Source organism: Pempheris klunzingeri, chromosome 13 (assembly GCF_042242105.1).
Source record: "Pempheris klunzingeri isolate RE-2024b chromosome 13, fPemKlu1.hap1, whole genome shotgun sequence".
Taxonomy (NCBI): Eukaryota; Metazoa; Chordata; class Actinopteri; order Acropomatiformes; family Pempheridae; genus Pempheris; species Pempheris klunzingeri.
The window spans coordinates 23,237,741-23,254,298 of NC_092024.1; the positions used below are offsets into that span (position 1 = coordinate 23,237,741).

At 43.3% G+C, this 16,558-nt stretch overlaps 1 protein-coding gene across 2 annotated transcripts in view; it reads left to right on the forward strand.

Annotated features, from left to right (window-relative positions):
* The window catches only part of LOC139211612 (protein jagged-2-like), a 50,906-nt gene extending 34,670 nt beyond the window's left edge, over window positions 1-16,236 (forward strand). For both annotated transcript variants that reach the window (XM_070841883.1, XM_070841884.1), the window contains 15 exons: window positions 305-478; window positions 593-743; window positions 870-1,034; window positions 1,611-1,724; window positions 2,312-2,425; window positions 2,824-2,937; window positions 3,118-3,234; window positions 3,671-3,698; window positions 5,824-5,909; window positions 6,518-6,631; window positions 7,257-7,372; window positions 7,517-7,780; window positions 8,941-9,072; window positions 12,216-12,375; window positions 12,865-16,236. In XM_070841883.1, the coding sequence (XP_070697984.1) occupies window positions 305-478; window positions 593-743; window positions 870-1,034; window positions 1,611-1,724; window positions 2,312-2,425; window positions 2,824-2,937; window positions 3,118-3,234; window positions 3,671-3,698; window positions 5,824-5,909; window positions 6,518-6,631; window positions 7,257-7,372; window positions 7,517-7,780; window positions 8,941-9,072; window positions 12,216-12,375; window positions 12,865-13,376 (2,361 nt within the window). In that variant the 3' untranslated portion in view covers window positions 13,377-16,236. The remainder of the gene's footprint in view (window positions 1-304; window positions 479-592; window positions 744-869; window positions 1,035-1,610; window positions 1,725-2,311; window positions 2,426-2,823; window positions 2,938-3,117; window positions 3,235-3,670; window positions 3,699-5,823; window positions 5,910-6,517; window positions 6,632-7,256; window positions 7,373-7,516; window positions 7,781-8,940; window positions 9,073-12,215; window positions 12,376-12,864) is intronic.
* Window positions 16,237-16,558: the final 322 nt, after the last annotated feature.

Genomic DNA, 16,558 nt, shown 5'->3' on the forward strand with positions numbered 1-16,558 from the left:
GAACATAAAAGAATACACTCAAGGGTGTTTTCGGTTCTTTTGAATCATTATCGACTTGTACTGCCTGAAAGGGGGGTTTATTTTTCTAACATTTGTGAATAAGAACAAAATAGAATACTAATTGAGAGAGACTGTCAGGTTTCCACAGACTTTTCACAGATGTTCAGGTAAATTTGAAAATGCCACTGCACTTAGCTGGGAGGATGTTTCTAAATATAAAGTGAAAACTCTGACACATTTATCATCTGCATCTGCAGGGTGAAAAGTGACAGCAGTTTTTCATAACTTCTTGCTTATGTTCCAGGAGGTGGCCAGAGGCTACCAGTGTGTTTGCCAGGCAGGATTCGTCGGTCGGCACTGTGAGGTGCAGAGAAACCGCTGTGCCAGCAGTCCATGTAGGAACGGTGGCCGCTGCCACGCCCTGCTGGATGGATTCATGTGTGAATGCCCCCAGGGCTTCGCTGGTACAACCTGTGAGGTGAGGACTAGATCCAGCTGGAAGAATACACTGTCAGAACAGCTTGGTGCTTACACTGCATTTCATTGTCGGTGAGAACACACACACATCCACCTCCCTGTTTTCCATCTGTAGGTGCAGAATGACCCATGCAGCCCAAACCCATGTCACAATAAGGCCCAGTGCCACAGTGTGATGGGGGATTTCTACTGCAGCTGCCCTGACGACTACGAGGGCAAAACCTGTTCAGAGCTCAAAGACCACTGCAAGACCAACCACTGTCAGGGTAACAGCACCAGAGAATCCATATCAAGATATGTTTTAATTAACCAGCCGGCCGTAAGAGGCACAAACTTTCTCTTCCAAATATCTGCCCTGCTGATTACTGTTTTTTCTCTTCTTACACCCCAAGTGATTGACAGTTGCACTGTTGCCGTTGCAACCAATGACACTCAAAAGCGGGTTTGGCACATCTCATCCAATGTGTGCGGACCACACGGTCGCTGCATCAGCCTGCCTGCCGGGAACTTCAGCTGTTCCTGTGAGCCGGGGTTCACCGGCACCTACTGCCACGAGAGTGAGTCACTATAGCTCAATACACAACACACAGACTATATTTATCATCAGTTACCCACACTGGGAACCGCATGATTCTTACCGTAATTGAGACTCCAGTTTCAATAGTCATCACTCTTTTAGTTTAGTTTGCTGCAGAAGTGAAAAAAAAAAAGAAATCCAGAGGAAAACGTGAGCAGGAAGAAGCACTCAGAGATCATTGTCAGGCAAAAAAATCTTTCACATCCGATTGCTTGGAATTTTTAAGGTTTTGTAAATGTCTAAAAGACCCAATCAGAGTGGTTGTAATTTTGACATATTCACATTTTCGACACAAAGCTGGTGCTATGAGGTGTTGCAGGTCAGAGTTAATCTGACAAAAAACAGATTTACAATATTGAATATGTCGAGAAACATAACAATGCACATGTATCCATGAACAAACAAAACAAAAAAGGCAATTTGGAATTAGAAAAGAAATTTCTTGGGCAATTATTTGGAATTCTTTGGATCGGATTCTTTTCTAAACTTGAATAATCATATCCAAAAAATGTAATAATCTGATGTCTGTTAATATCTCTCCTCTCTCTGCCTGCAGACATTAATGACTGTGCGTCATCCCCCTGTAAGAACGGAGGCACTTGCATCGATGGCATCAACTCCTTCCAGTGTTTCTGCCCAGACGGCTGGGAGGGTCGTCTATGCGATGTCGGTGAGTGTGTGTGTGTGTGTGTGTGTGTGTAACTGTGTGAGTGTTCATGTCGGAGAAAACTGGGTTTCTGGAGTCCATGTGAGCAGCAGCATAGGTATGCAAGTTTTAGGGAAGAGCCTTGCCAAGTCCTGCTGTCTGTGAGTCAGATATGCAGGGAGAATCCATCACAGCAGAGGAAAGATCAGCAGTCTGAGAAGCTCATGGAACACAAAACAGTAGAGGATTTGTTTTGGAGATTAAACCAAAGGGGAGAATGTAACAACTTATCCAGCAGACCGATACTAAATCTGTAACTAGTCTTTGCCTACTGTTGCTTACATTGGTTAGTTTGCACATTTGTAGATGACACTGTTGTTTATATTAGACCTCATCCAAAACCAGAAATAATTAGTATAATACATACATATACATTTACACAATTATACATAAATACACTACGTGAAACATTTGATGCATTTAATTATTAAAACTATATCAAACAAATATCCGTACATAATCGTGTTATGTTTGTGTTACCAGACGTGAAGGCGATATAGAATCAATCACTAAAATAACCGCGCCGACCCTTTTGTTTGACTTTGTTCCAGATGTGAATGAGTGCAACAGAAATCCCTGTCAGAATGGGGGCCAGTGTGTCGATCTGCTTAATGACTTCTACTGCAACTGTGTGGACAACTGGAAAGGAAAGACCTGCCACTCACGTAAGTTAATACATGTGTGTGGGTGTGTCTTAAGACATCTGTCACCATATGATGTGCGTCCGTAGATGTGTAGAGTGTTGCAATGGTCATAAAAATATTATTTCAGTTGTTTTAGTGGAACAAATAAGTGAAATAACAAAAATTCAAGTAGAGAAAAGAGCAGCATCTTTATCTTCAGTTTCTATGGTGTCCTTCATGTCAGGTCTTAAATTTTCTTTGACTACCTCAGCCTCGTAATCTTCTCCCTGAGCTATGATGTCTTCACTGGGTGCTGTGCAGGCTTGCTTTTGCCCTCTGACGGCATCTCTGAACTGTGCATTGGAGCTGAGTCAGTCACTATTCAACAATGGCACACAGTCAAATGTTTGAAATCTTTTTCCCATGCTTTCTTGGTCCAGGTGAGAGCCAGTGTGACTCCACCACCTGCAGTAATGGAGGGACGTGTTACGACCACGGAGACTCCTTCCTGTGTAGCTGCCCCTCAGGCTGGGGTGGCAGCACCTGCAACACAGGTTAGGCACTCACCGCACTGTAATTACACTGTCCCGGCTCTGGTAATAATAGTGTAATAATACGATGTGATATTACGTTGTTACATCCTTTCGACTGTGATCACAGAGCCGCTCTCACGTTGGGCCAGTCAGACGGTTTTTTTTAATAAAAGGGCCACCTCTTGGGTTTTTATTTTGTAGCCAAGAACAGCACTTGCGACTCGGGTCCATGTGAGAATGGAGGGACGTGCGTTGGAGGGGGTGACGCCTTCACCTGCATCTGCCGGGACGGCTGGGAGGGACCCACCTGTGCACAGAGTAGGTCACTGCTGGAGCACATGTCATGTCCATAGATCCATAGATGGATAGAATGCAGTATTTACTACTTAAGGGACTTTCAAGTCATTGGACAAGTCGAGGCAGTTGCATAGGGGAGTTGGACGTATGAGTGTTAAAGATACGACCGACAATATAGCGCTGTATAATTAATCACCGTGACGGTAGAACTTTGGCTGACTTTAGCTCCCTACCGTTCAGAGCCAAGTTAGATACAGCTTCCTGAAAAGTTTGGTTTCTGTGTTATCAGTATGACTTGGCTATTGTAGTGAGGGCTGAACACAGCATTAAATAGGTCTACTTTTTTAACAGTAGTAAATAAAGTAACTAAGACTGCACTCACTCACTCCAACCAGGTTTCAGGTTTTGGTGGGAACTGAAAAATGTAAAGTTACGATCCTCCTTTTCTCTCTTGCAGATGTCGATGACTGCAATCCACACCCCTGGTAAGACAGATTACTTTTATCATTATCATACTGAAATGCACTTAGCATTGGTTGTGTATTACTTTCATGGCTGTGTAGAAAGTCCAGTGCTGGTTCAGGAGACGTCCAACAGTTAACAGTTATTGAAGGCTGCAGTTTTCTGGCCTGGTTTCAAAAATCTCTCAACACTTTCACCATGCCTGTGAGGGCCTCTTAATATCTGTATTTCATCTCTTGAAAATAGCTTTTACTGGAGTTCTTTTGTTCTTCTGCTATGGTAATGGTACTGTTATGGTTTAATGGGAATATTTCTGACCAGTGCAGCAAAGTGCAGAAGCACAGATTTCACCTGCAGAAACTTCTGTATGGTGTCTTCTTCATATTAACTTTTTATTTACTTTTAAATATCACTCTAAATTAAGTCCTTATATACTCGACCGAATGTGACCTCGGGATTCAACTGATTTTAACTAAACTTTAGTGACTATTAATCTCTGCCGGTGCGGCACTTTTGTTCCTCACCTTCGCTGGACCGACTCCAACAACCTGCGGTGCATTCTTTCCACTTGAGAATATGAGATGTTGGAGCAGCTACAGGATTTCCCAGCGATTCTCACACTTTGCTCTCATCCGGCAAATCCAATTTTATGCTCTGGATTTTCACACTAAAGACTGAGGATGTGGACGTGTGCATCCAGGTGTATGTACTTGAGCTTGCATACGAGTAGAATGGTATATGTGTTTTTATATGTCTGTTGGTGGATTTAGGCTTTTGTGCCATTTCTCTTTTCTGCCATGTGCTCACTTTTTGTATTCTATGAATTTGGGTGTGAGACATTCTCAGATTTTGGCTTCTCACATGTGAGAATGAGCTACTTTTCCTCAGATTTATATTTATGTAATTTTGTCGTAGAGTTTTGAACATTCGGTTGAACAAAATGAGGCATTTAAAGCCATCAACTTTTAAGTTTTAGAATATAGTATTTTTTGACAACAACACACAAGTGGAGAACAAGCAGGGAGTCCTGACAGCTTCTCTGGATCAGAGAAGCTACCCTAGACAAAAGCCTTCCCTTTCCTCCCCCCCTTTTTCCCTCCTCACCCTCCTTTACAATGAGTGACAGGTGGATTAGTGGTGGTTTTGGTTTTTAGAAGAGGGGGTGGTGAGAGAAGGGGGCACAAGAGTGTGAAGAGACGCCCCTCTCACCATTCACCGGCCTCGACCTGGGGGTAGTTGTGAGAAGTGGAGGTGTTGGAGGGGTGGGGGTGGCTCAGTATGTGGTCAGCAGGGATTTACATATGAAGTCTGGACATTGATCAGGGATCAGCTTCAGCCTGCTGACGCTCAGAGTCTCTGGAAACTCTGCGGGAAAAAAGTCTGATAGTTTGTCTGCAGCTCAAAGAGCCGAACGTTGGACAGACATTACGCACTGACTGAGCTCAGTGTGTTAACACGGCTCTTATTTAGTAGTGCAGAGGCAAAAAACAACAACTTAAAGACATGAAAGTCATCTTTACTGTGTTAAAAACATAAGATACTAAAGAACTGATCCAGAACCTGCAAGTCACCAGCAAAATGGTGGTATTTTCCCACAAAGATCTGAATATAACTGGTCATTTCTTGAGAAGTTTTTGTGAAAGCACCATTATGTTATTGTATTCACTAGTTATTGTAGTGAATTGGAACAGTTCTATTGACACATATTATAAGCAACTTCTTTCTGATCAAATAATATTAATATATTTACGATGTAAAATTAGCTCGCTGTCATAAAGACAAAGGAAGTTATGTTGGTGAATTTGTGATGTTGATCTTAAAATGAAACCTTCTTGTTCTATATGAACTCCTTTTAAGGAATTGTGTGACAGTGAGGGAAGCTGAAGCGTTATAGTCGACAGTATGAGTTGACATGATTAGCAGCAGGATGAGACAGACGGATCAATTTCTGCAGGACCTTTGGTTTAAGAGGCCACTAGATATCGCAGAAATGGTGGTGTAGTGATACTTGTTCTGTTACAGATTTAATAGATTACTGTGACTTTCTTAGACGTGATTTGAAGATTCAGGAAGAAGTTTGAAGAAACTATGTCTCTGAACCTCTGTCAGGTGTGATATCACGTGTTTCCTTCTGTTTCCTTTCTGCAGCTACAACGGCGGCATCTGCGTCGATGGGGTGAATTGGTTCCGCTGTGAATGCGCCCCAGGATTCGCTGGACCCGACTGCCGCATCAGTGAGTCCCTGGGAACCGGAGGGGGCGTGTGCAGGGGTCAGGTGGGCGGGGGTTCAGAGGTGAAAGGCCGCGGCGGGGGAGCGTGAGCCGATTGTTTCAGGGCGACAGATTAGGAAGCCTTTTAGGAAGACGGTCTTAACCTCTCCCCTCTGCGCTGAGCCGAGGTCAGAGCTGAGGTTCGTCAGACGGGTCAGTGCGCTCTCCCGCGGCCTGCTGGGAGAAATCTCTTCAGAAAAGCCTTTTCAGAACCAGAGTGTTATCCAATTCAAGCGCTTCAAACCAAACTGCTATAAACCCATTGTGCAAAGAGCGATTCTCTGGATTCCATCACTGATTGAAGATGTTTGAATGTAACATTCAAACCTCTCAAAGCTCAGTTTTTCTTCTCAGCTAAAGTTAAGCTTCAGAAAGACTCGAAGGAGCAATCAACAATGCCAGTAAGACTTGTGAGAAATGTTTGAATTAAGTCCATGTTTTTTCTGCATGTGCTTAGACACATTTTGTAACCGCATTATTTATTTTGTATAGGATCATAGTTGTTTCCTTAGAGTACCTACCTACGGTCTGTGGTGGGAAGTGTTAAACAGCTCTGTGGTTTCCTTTTACAGACATAGATGAGTGTCAGTCGTCTCCTTGTGCTGAAGGTTCCACCTGCATGGATGAAATCAACGGCTACCGCTGTGTTTGTCCTCCAGGACACGCTGGACCTCGCTGTCAAGAGTGTGAGTGTGTAAAGTGGTTCAGAGGTTTGGATTTGCAGCCGTGTTTATGAATGATGTCATGTCAGGTATGGGGGAAGAATAACAAGTCTTATTTAATGGCAGCTGATCTGCAGCTTGTGTTTTCTGCTTTAATGAATCTAGTGAATAGATAGACAGTCCCTAACATTTTGTAATGTTAGGGACTGTCTTCTTCTTTGTTTCACACATGATCTGATCATGATCACATGATATATTAGCTCCACTTTCTCCTCCTCAGCTCCCACTTTTAATGTTTCTGGCTGTGAAGTCAATGACAAACTGAGGCAAAGTGGGCAAAATGGCAGGAAAGTGTAGATTTCAGGAGCTTTAAGAAGGGATGGGACAAAGAGCTGCAGCACTGTGATCCTGAAGGACCAGACTCTGAGATCCCTACATACATGATTCTTTTTTTGCATGTCAAGATCCATTTTTGCCATTTTTTAGAGTTGGCATTTCAAATGAGTAGATGGCAAAATCAGCCCGACTTTAATTTAGTGATATTGTAGGAGGTTTGGTGGATTTCCTGCAGTGCACTGGTTATGTAAATGGAAAGGTTGCCAACTGAACCACTTCTGTTTGTCCTTATTCTCTCTTTTCTTCTCTCCAGTCATCGGACTTGGGAAGTCGTGTCGTCATGCCGGCTTGCAGTTTCCTCACGGCAGCCGGTGGGAGGAGGAGTGTAACGCCTGTCAGTGTGTCAACGGATACGTTCGCTGCTCCAAGGTCAGGCTTTACTAAAAGCACCAATATATAATTATGACCCAACAATCCAACAATTAATCTGTTCACCATTGTTAGGTTAACAAGAGCGCTTGCATAACAAGTACAAGTTAACGCTGGTAAATGACTTAAGCCGCGTTCTTCCAGGTGAGGTGTGGTCGGCGGCCCTGCCTCCTCCCCAAGGCTCTGCCTCCTCCTGCAGACACAAACCCTCCGTCTTGCCCTGGAGGTCACGAGTGTGTGGAGCATCAGTTCCTCACCTGCTTCTCGCCGCCATGTCACCAGTGGGGGGTGTGTTCAACGCCGGACCCCCCAACACCCCTGCACACTCAGTGTGAGCCCAACAGTGCCAACTTTGACAACAGCTGTGCTCGCATTACCCTCATCTTCAAAAAAGACAAAGTGCCACAGGTGAGGGGCAGGAGAAGTGCTGCTGTTAATGGTGTGTTGTGCAGAAATAAAATATTAATAGATCACGGCTCAATTAAAAGTTATTAAGCAAAAAAGTGTTTTTAATTCTTCCTCATGCTCAGTAATGAAAAAGGAAATGCAGGAAATTTAAAAGAGGAAAAAACTGTCAAAATGGCCGCAGTGATAAAACATTTAAGAGACTTGTTTAACAAGACCATTCTTTAAAAATATCCCATTCAAGACATGATGCTTTGTGGTTTTGACATTTTATGTCAAAGCAAGAATCTTAATGCAGAGGGAGCAGCATTGTTGGGAATGAGACAAAGATTTTATCAGCCTCGGGAGCTCTGCTGTGACCAGAGTGTGTGAATTCTGACTGTGAGAAAAGTCTGAGGCTGAAGAGACACTTGAAAACCAACAGCAAGCCTCTTTTATCCGATCGAGTTGATGCTTCATGTCATAACAAAGCATTTAAGTCATTTTCCTCCCACCCTGGATTGTTAACATTTGATAATTGCTGGAGCGTCCAGGGTGGGAGGGGAGTGATGCAGCTTCACTGTGCACAGATGAGCGTCAGGTTACAGTTGGCACGGTGGCTCGTGGTATTTACTGTATATCCCCAGCACACATCGTGTAACTTCTCCATGAAGACTCAGTGAAAACAAACCATGGAGGGTCTTAAAGCTTTGACAGTTGTCTTAAAAATGTATATATTGTTAGTAGGGACTAGTTTTACGGGCCGTTTTATGGAGGGAAGACTTTAAATGCAGTGAGAAATAAAGTTCTTAAACCTCCGGTTAAAGTGACAGACGAGCTCCGTCCTTAACGAAACTCCCCTCTCTTGTTAGTCCAGATGGTATTTTTGTTGTTTACTACTGTCTCATGAAACCTTAACCGGCCCCCCGCAGCAGGTCTGAATAAAGTTTTATGAATGGAAATGAATCTATTCGTGTGACAAGATACTGATCTGAGATCTGAGCCGCAGTCTCCCCCGCTGGGCAAGGCTTTGTGATTGGCTGCATCTGAAACAGACTTAGGAGGAATTAAAAGCCGATTGTTCCTCGCCAGCAGTGCAGATACTAATCTGTCTTATCTGTGTGTTTGTGTGTGTGTGTGTGTGTGTGTGTGTGTGTGTGTGTGTGTGTGTGTGCGTGCAACAGGGCACCACTGTAGAGAACATCTGCTCCGAGCTGAGGTACCTCCCTGTGACTCAGACGCTGGCTGAGGAGCGGCCGCTGCTCATCCTCTGTGACCTGTCCTACACCAATAGTGATGCCGTGGAGGTTGCCATGGTGATTATTACACACAAACACACACATACCTGTCCACACACACACACACACACACACACGTCATTTCATTTACAGTTATATTTGACTTTGGTCTCGTAGGTTTGTCCCTCATTGAGTCTAACAATTATAAAGTTAGATTAATTTTATTTCGAGACAGAACTGAGGGTTCACACACCTGAAATTTCAATTAATAATGAACATCAATGAGTTTGATATAGTCAAATACCTTAAGAAAGTCTTTGGCACATCCAGCAGAGGTTTATTAGTATATGGAGAAAACAACACGTGCCTACAGAGCTGGAAGCTGCCGTCTCCTCTCTCCCTCTCTCCACCTCATAGTCCCTCTTTTCTCTTCCCAATTTATCAAATCACACTTAATTTGTCACACTCAAATCGTTTCCAGAGGAGTTCAGCAGAATCTGAGCGTTTTTCTTCTCTGTTTGTGTTAAAAAAGAAACAAGAAAGAAAAAGGGAGAAGACAAGAGGGAGAGGCGTTTGAAGCTTTTAACAACATCTGGATGATATTTAGCCGTTCTGTTGGAACACCTTGCTGATCCTTGTCTCTGCTCTCCCTCTTCTTCCTTCTCCTCTTTTTCTCCTCCTCCATGCTCTGTTTGCTTCATCTCCTCTTTTCTCTTTTTCTCTTTCTCGTTCCCTCTGTCTCTTTTACCACTCCAACTTTTTCCCCCCTTACCCCATTTCGTTGTTTCTATGCTTTCTACCCATCTATTTCATTTTCTGTGCTCCTCTCTCCTCTTTTCTCTCTCTTCCTTCCTTCTCTCTCTCTCTCTCTCGGCCACCCAGACTCAGGGGGAATCAGTCACTTTGGGGCTGTAAGCTCTTAATGGAGGGGATTAGTTCTTGTTCCTCTGATGTTTGCAGGCCTGTTTTGAGCGACAGATACAGGAAAAGGAGTGGCGAACCTGACATCCAACCAAACCCCCAACAACAAGGCTTTCATAAAAAAAACTCACTCCCACTTGTTGCTGACTCGTGTTGCAGCAAAATGTCAGCGCTCGTTTCCAAGTGTGGGTGAAATCTTTATAATGTCAGCGAGGCTTGCGGAGCGCGGCCGGCTCTCAGCCGCCGAGTTGTGACGATTTATTGTCTTCCAAAGTCTGTGGGTGTGATTGTTAACCCCGGAAAGTGTTCGGCTCTGCTGCGAGGCCTCCAACCTGAGCAAGAAACAAGTGGTTCAATATGTTTCAGCGTGTGTGAGAGAGCGAGGCGTCCCTGATTTATCTTGTCATGCTGAGGCTGCGTCGAGTGTGCTGGAGGGCAAATCAAGAGATCTTCAAGTAGTTTTAGCAAAATATTTGGAAGCAACATTCAGACGTGCTGCTCGAAGCCCGGAGTGCCAAGTTTGAATATTTTTCATCAGGCAGATGAGTCATGAAGTTCTTTAAACAGAGCAAGGCCTGGTACAGATTTAATTAAGGCAATAAAACACATCCTCAGTCCGAACGCATCTGTAATCTGGTGATATCCTGTATTCTTCTCACTGCCAACAAATCCCATATAATAAACAAGAGCAACAATGAATTGAATGCTAACATATCTGCTAATCAGTAGTGTGTGTGTGTGTGTGTGTGTGTGTCTAAAGCCTGATAAATCTTCTGCCTCAGACCCACAGAGCTCCACTGTTGTCCAAAAACTATAAAAAAAACAAAACACATCAGTGAGCCACACTGAACTTTATTTAGACAGAATCCCACACACACTGCCCTGCTGTCCAAAATACTCACTACAGCACCAAATTTAGATGAATCCGCCACTAAAAATAGTCCTGAACAAACGCACTATTTCCCCTGTTTGAGGACCGTTTGCTGAAAACCACAGTAGCCAGCAGTTTGTGCAAAGAGTAACGGGGTGTGAATGATAAGATGATGAATGAAACACAGAGCGCTTTAGAGAGTTCAGACTCTGTTATTTGTCCTCATCAAAGGGGAACGACTATCAGTTTATGACGTACGTCAGCGTCACCACGTTCGGCCGACCTTTCCTCAACGATAAATGATTTCAGTGATCTGAATCAACAATTTCAGTGATCTGATCTGGATCCGTACGTCGCTGTGATGTGACCTGTCAGTCACGTTGGGGGCGGGGTTAGACGTGTGTGAATGAGCCGCTGATTTCCTCGGGAGAAGAAAAGAGGAGTGTTTGTCCCCGGCCGGGCAGGGAGCACAGCTGGCCTGTTCTCTATTGTTTGTCCTAATTGAACTGCACAGCACACAGCTAATCCCCCTCTGCCCCCCCCACCCCCACCCCCCTGCCCTCACCCTCAGCACCTTATTAGGCAATTAACTCCACCCTCTGTGGTCTCAGTGGGGGGGGGGTCCGCAGCCTGCCAGATGTTAGGATGAGAATCTCTTTTATTCCGACTGATGAATGTGTGTTTTTTCTTCTTCTCTTTTTTGTTGTCCTGCCTCAAGCAAGAATCTAACTATTTGGCAAATGGGTCTTGTTTTCCTTCCCTACTGTACTGATTGAATCCGTGCTGTCCGTTTCCTCAGTAGATCGGCTCTTCTTTACATTATTTCAGACCTTTTTTCAAAGTGCACGACAAGGTTTTTAGGTAGCATTTGGATTCACTGTAAGAAAAATCAACCTTCATGCTTAAAACAAGCAGTGCATTTGAGAACAGGGACTCTTTTCTGTATGTTTATGGATCCTCAGACAGCAAACCACCAAATTCACACTGTTTTTCAGTTCCTCATCAGTCAGTGTTCAATATATTATATTAATAATCTTAAGGGCAGTTTACAAAATGGTCCCCTAAGGCAGCGACATCACCACACAGCGTTAATGTGACTTTAACTAGACAATTAAGACAATAAAGTTGATTTTTGTACCATAAATGAAATGCAAACAATGACACTGCAACAAATATCTCCCTGGAAAGTAGGAAGCTTGTGTAAAATAAAAAGTGTTATGTTGTGATTGAAGTAGTGGGCAAGAAACAGCAAAGATCACTGAGAAGTCTTGCCTGCCCAGTGCAGACCTGCAACTTCTCCCAATTTCAAATGTGAAAAACACTCAAGCTGGTTCTTTCAACACGTGAAGTGCAACAAGTATTGATGCAAAACAATTCAACCTTCGTCCTCCATGTCCGTCCGTCTGTCTCTCTCTCTCTCTCTGTGCAGTCCTTCGAGCAAGATGGTCGGTCGAAAGACGGCGACCGTGGACAGATCCAGAAGGCGGCCAGCGCCATCATCGGAGCCCTGTCCAAACGCCACAACAGCACGGTCATGCTGGCCGTGGTGGAGGTCAAAGTGGAGACAAACGTGGATCCGACGGCTGTAGGTGAGTCACATGCTCCTCACGTATGTTTGGAAAGAAATTCAAATTAGTTTATTTGCTGCTTGGAGTGCAGAGGTGATGTGTTTAGCATAGATCAGAAAAAAGACCAGAAGTAATTGAGGACTTCTAGCTGGTTAGTGTGTGTGTGTCACATGTGGAAGGAAAAAAGAGACGTGGCAGGTTAATCAGATATTAGCTGATCCATTGAAGCGATTGACTGACCAACAAAAGTAGGATTTAGTGACAGCAGGCAGCATCTGTGAAGTCGTGTCTTTGGAGAGAAGCTGCTGCTTTTACACAGTTTTAAAAACAACCCCGCTGACTCTTGGAGAAGAAGAAAGAAAACCAAGTACCGCCGGCTTCGGGAAAATCTACTGTCGTCCAGACCGAAAGAAAATCTTTAAAGTGGTGGATGGGGGTTCTGGATGTTGCAAGTTTTTCAAGTGATGTTTATTTTCTTAAAGGGAAATTCCCATCTAATGTCTCTTCCAGGTTACCTGGTGCCGGTGCTCTGCGTCGTCTTTAGCGTCCTCTGGATCTTCTGCATCGTTGTTTGCGTTTGGTGGACCCGCAAGAGGAAGAAAGAGCGCGAGAGAGCGGCCCGATCCGAGGACACAACGGTCAACAACCAGCTGGAGCCGCTGCGGAGCAACGCCCTCAAGGACAACCGCGACAAAGACATTCAGTACGAATGCCAGAAACTGATGGGCCCCTCCGACAGGACGTGCGATGGGGCCGAGGGCGAGCAGGATGGGGAGCAGGAGGGGGAGCAGGAGGAAGACGAGGAGAAGGCGCTGGGCGTGGGGGAGAAGTGTCCGCCACAAAAGTGCCCCATGGCGGGGGTTCAGGACAGGGGGATGATGGGTAAGGGAGGGGTCATCTGCACGTCGCACAGCGGTCCGGTCAAGGCGCCGCACCGGACAGCGTACAGCCCCAAAGACAACCGGTGTAAAAACCTGAACGCCGCCAAGCTCAGCGAGGATATTAAAGACCACTATGTATGAACACGAGAGGAGGAGGGACCTTCCTGAGTCAAAGAAAAAAACTGCAATGTCTTCAATGTCACTGACTTTTCAACTCTTAAAAGCACCAAAAGTGAAGATTACAGATGCTTTAATTCTTTAATTTTTTGTTTGTCACACTGTATTTAACTTCTTCGCCTGCAGCAGAGGCTTATTTTACCAAAAACCAACAAAAAAAAAATACAGAAAAACCAACAAAAAAAAAAAAACATGGAAAATAAACACCACAGCTTCTGGATCTCTGGACTTCAGTTACTCGTCACACTTTTGGAATCAAGATTTTATTTTTTACTGCTCCTGATTTTTTTTCCTGTTTACAAACCGTCGCTGTTTTTCCACTTTGCTTCATCAGAACTAACGCTTCCCTGTTTTTCTTCTGACCTTGGAGATCTAACTGAGCGTCATTGGCTGGCAGCTGTTAACAATGTTTCTACTGTTTGGTGCATTCGGTTCCTGTCTGCCTTAGCCCAAACATACGGGCCTTTTCTACACTGTCTTGATATCTCGATGTCTTTTTATGGAAAAAAAACAAACAAAAAAAGATTTTATATACATTTAAGTCCTCGAAAGTTGGCACAGAGAATCCACTGTATGATACCTGGCATGAGCATTTTTTTGTTTACATTCATAAGCATCTTTTCCATTTTGTGTTGAGGCTAAACGGTTCTTACGTATATTCTTTTAAAATAATTGTGTTACTGCTTCCTGCAAGTCTACATGATGATTTTTCAGTATTTGCTTTGGTAGAAAAGTGCCTTCAGCCCTTATTTTTTCTCCTTTTCTCTACTGCTATAGAGTTTATGCAGAATTTAAATACATATAAAGGGAAAGATGTCCTAGTAACAACTCTACAACAGTAAAGGTTATTTTCTTTGCGATGTACATATGTAAATATGAAAAAATGGCTGTGTATATTTGAATTTAGTAACTTAAGTGATGCTTTGTATCATAGTTATTCTAAAGAATAAGACTGTTTTTGTGGTTGGTTTTTTTTTTTTTTAATGATGTCATTCCGTTTATTAGTGTCTGTTGACACTATGACACTATGGTTTTATACTGATTTTTCGGACTGTGTCCAGGGTCCCACTGAGTCATGATCATTGGTTTAAAAAGAAAGCAAATCATGATATGTTTTGTCTTTGTGTCAGGATTTTTAAAATTTTTTTTTTTTGTTTGTAAGGCCTGTCAATCATTGTGAGAGGTCGTCAGGATGTGAGGAGTGTCGACTGAGAGCTCGTACAGCTCAGCCGCCGGTGCTACAGCCGAGGCAGCCTCCTTTCCAACGGTCCTGTTCATTTCATCAGAGTGAAAGTTCACATGTTTTAGGGACTTTTGATCCCATTAAAAAAAAAAAAAAACTATTTGGAGGGCTGCAGGATTTCAAGTATTTTGGGAAAAAATACCCTTCACACCTACAAGTCCAAGTCTTATGGGCCACCGTCTCAACCCATCCTACCCACATATTCAACTGATGTGGGCCAATCCTGCAAAAAGCAATCTGTTTTTAGCAAGACAGGCTCTCACTTGTGTTTTAGCTCAGTTCACTGATAATTCTTTGGCATAGACAGTGTATCTTTTCCTCTTTTTCAATATTTTATGCTGGTGTTTCACATCCTACTAGCTGTACCCTGTTAGCATCCTGTTGGAAAGCAGCAGAGCATCAGTGCTCAGGCAGGTAACACTGGGCGACCGGCAGCAGCCAGCAGGATTATTATTATTATTTTTAAATTAAGAAAACATTTAATTATTACAGGACTAATGCTGCACTTAAATAAGACTGTGGGAAGCATGACTGCATCAGGGTGCAAATTGAAGAGATTTAGACGCCGCTTTTTGACGTTTGAATATATGATTTCACGGCATCACCATTTTCTCTCCTTCCTTTTTTCATAGTTTGTTATCCTTTCTAAATTCTCAGATCTCAGTCGGTTAAAAATACAAATTTCTGATCAAAACTTTCTGAGAAGTTCTGCTGCATGCTGCCTAATCCATAACTGGCTCCTAATTAGAGGTCGAGTCAGGTCGCAAACCAGCGCTGATGCCTCTGATTTCTATTTTCAATACACACTTACGGGTCACAGGGTCCAAACAAGCTAAAAGCACTGCTGCCAGCCTTTCTTTATCCTGTTCGTACCTTAAACATTTAAAATTTTAATTTCTGTCAGCAGTGGAGATGCCTCGCAGGGCAGCGGGGTGCGTTGTGAGTATGAAAACCCTTCTTGTGCTGCAGGAGCGGCTTTAATGATGGCAGTCGCCTCCCCCTCTGCTGAAGTGCCCTAATGCAAGACACTGAATCCCCATCAGAGACGAATCAAAAAGTGTGTGGTTTGAATGGGAATGGACGCGCGGTGGATGAGTGTGTATCCTAAGCTTTGTCCCCGTTTAGCCCCGCCTCTCCTCGTGTATCTATTCTGGTGTAATGAAGGGAACAAGTCGTATTGTTGTTGTTGATGTTGACTGTCGTGGTTGTTGTCCAGTGTTTGTAAAGAGTCTGTTTCTGCACTAAGAACACACAGGAGAAGAGAAACGTTCAGCATTACCTCCACAGCGGTAGTGAAATAAAAAAAAAAGAGTTGAATATTGTCACTATTTGTGGATGAACATTATGTTTTCAATATTTTATGTTTTTGTTAATAATTCTGATGCAAATCATGTAAAACCCAAATTCATATTCTGTCAGTAAATTTTACATTGTGTTAGTCCCAAAGGAGGGCCTGAATGTGCAGAACATTGTAATTATTTTGTACAAAATTTGGTAAAAGTCTTGGTTTGTTAGTGGAATTTTTTTTTTTGTTTGTTCTTAGAACAATCCTATTATTTATTAAAGTATTTTATACCAAAGTTTATGTCTTTTCTATGTTAGTACAGTGGATGCAAAGGTTTTTATTGGTTGTTGGTATTAACTGACTCTTCACTAACCCCCCCCCCCCCCTTAGTGCTAGCATTACAGAACAGTATTATAAGATCATGAAAGATGTAAAACTTACACTAACTTGGACAAGCAGGACAGAGGTTACATTGATTTACTCTTCTATAAGTACTTTCAAACAAAGTGTTACTGACACTTCTGTGTGAGTCATTAGTCCAATAAAGATCAGGAAGCTCTGCTAACATTAGTCTAATCCAATATAGTAGCATGATTATATTTTAGGTTTCTGAAAGGC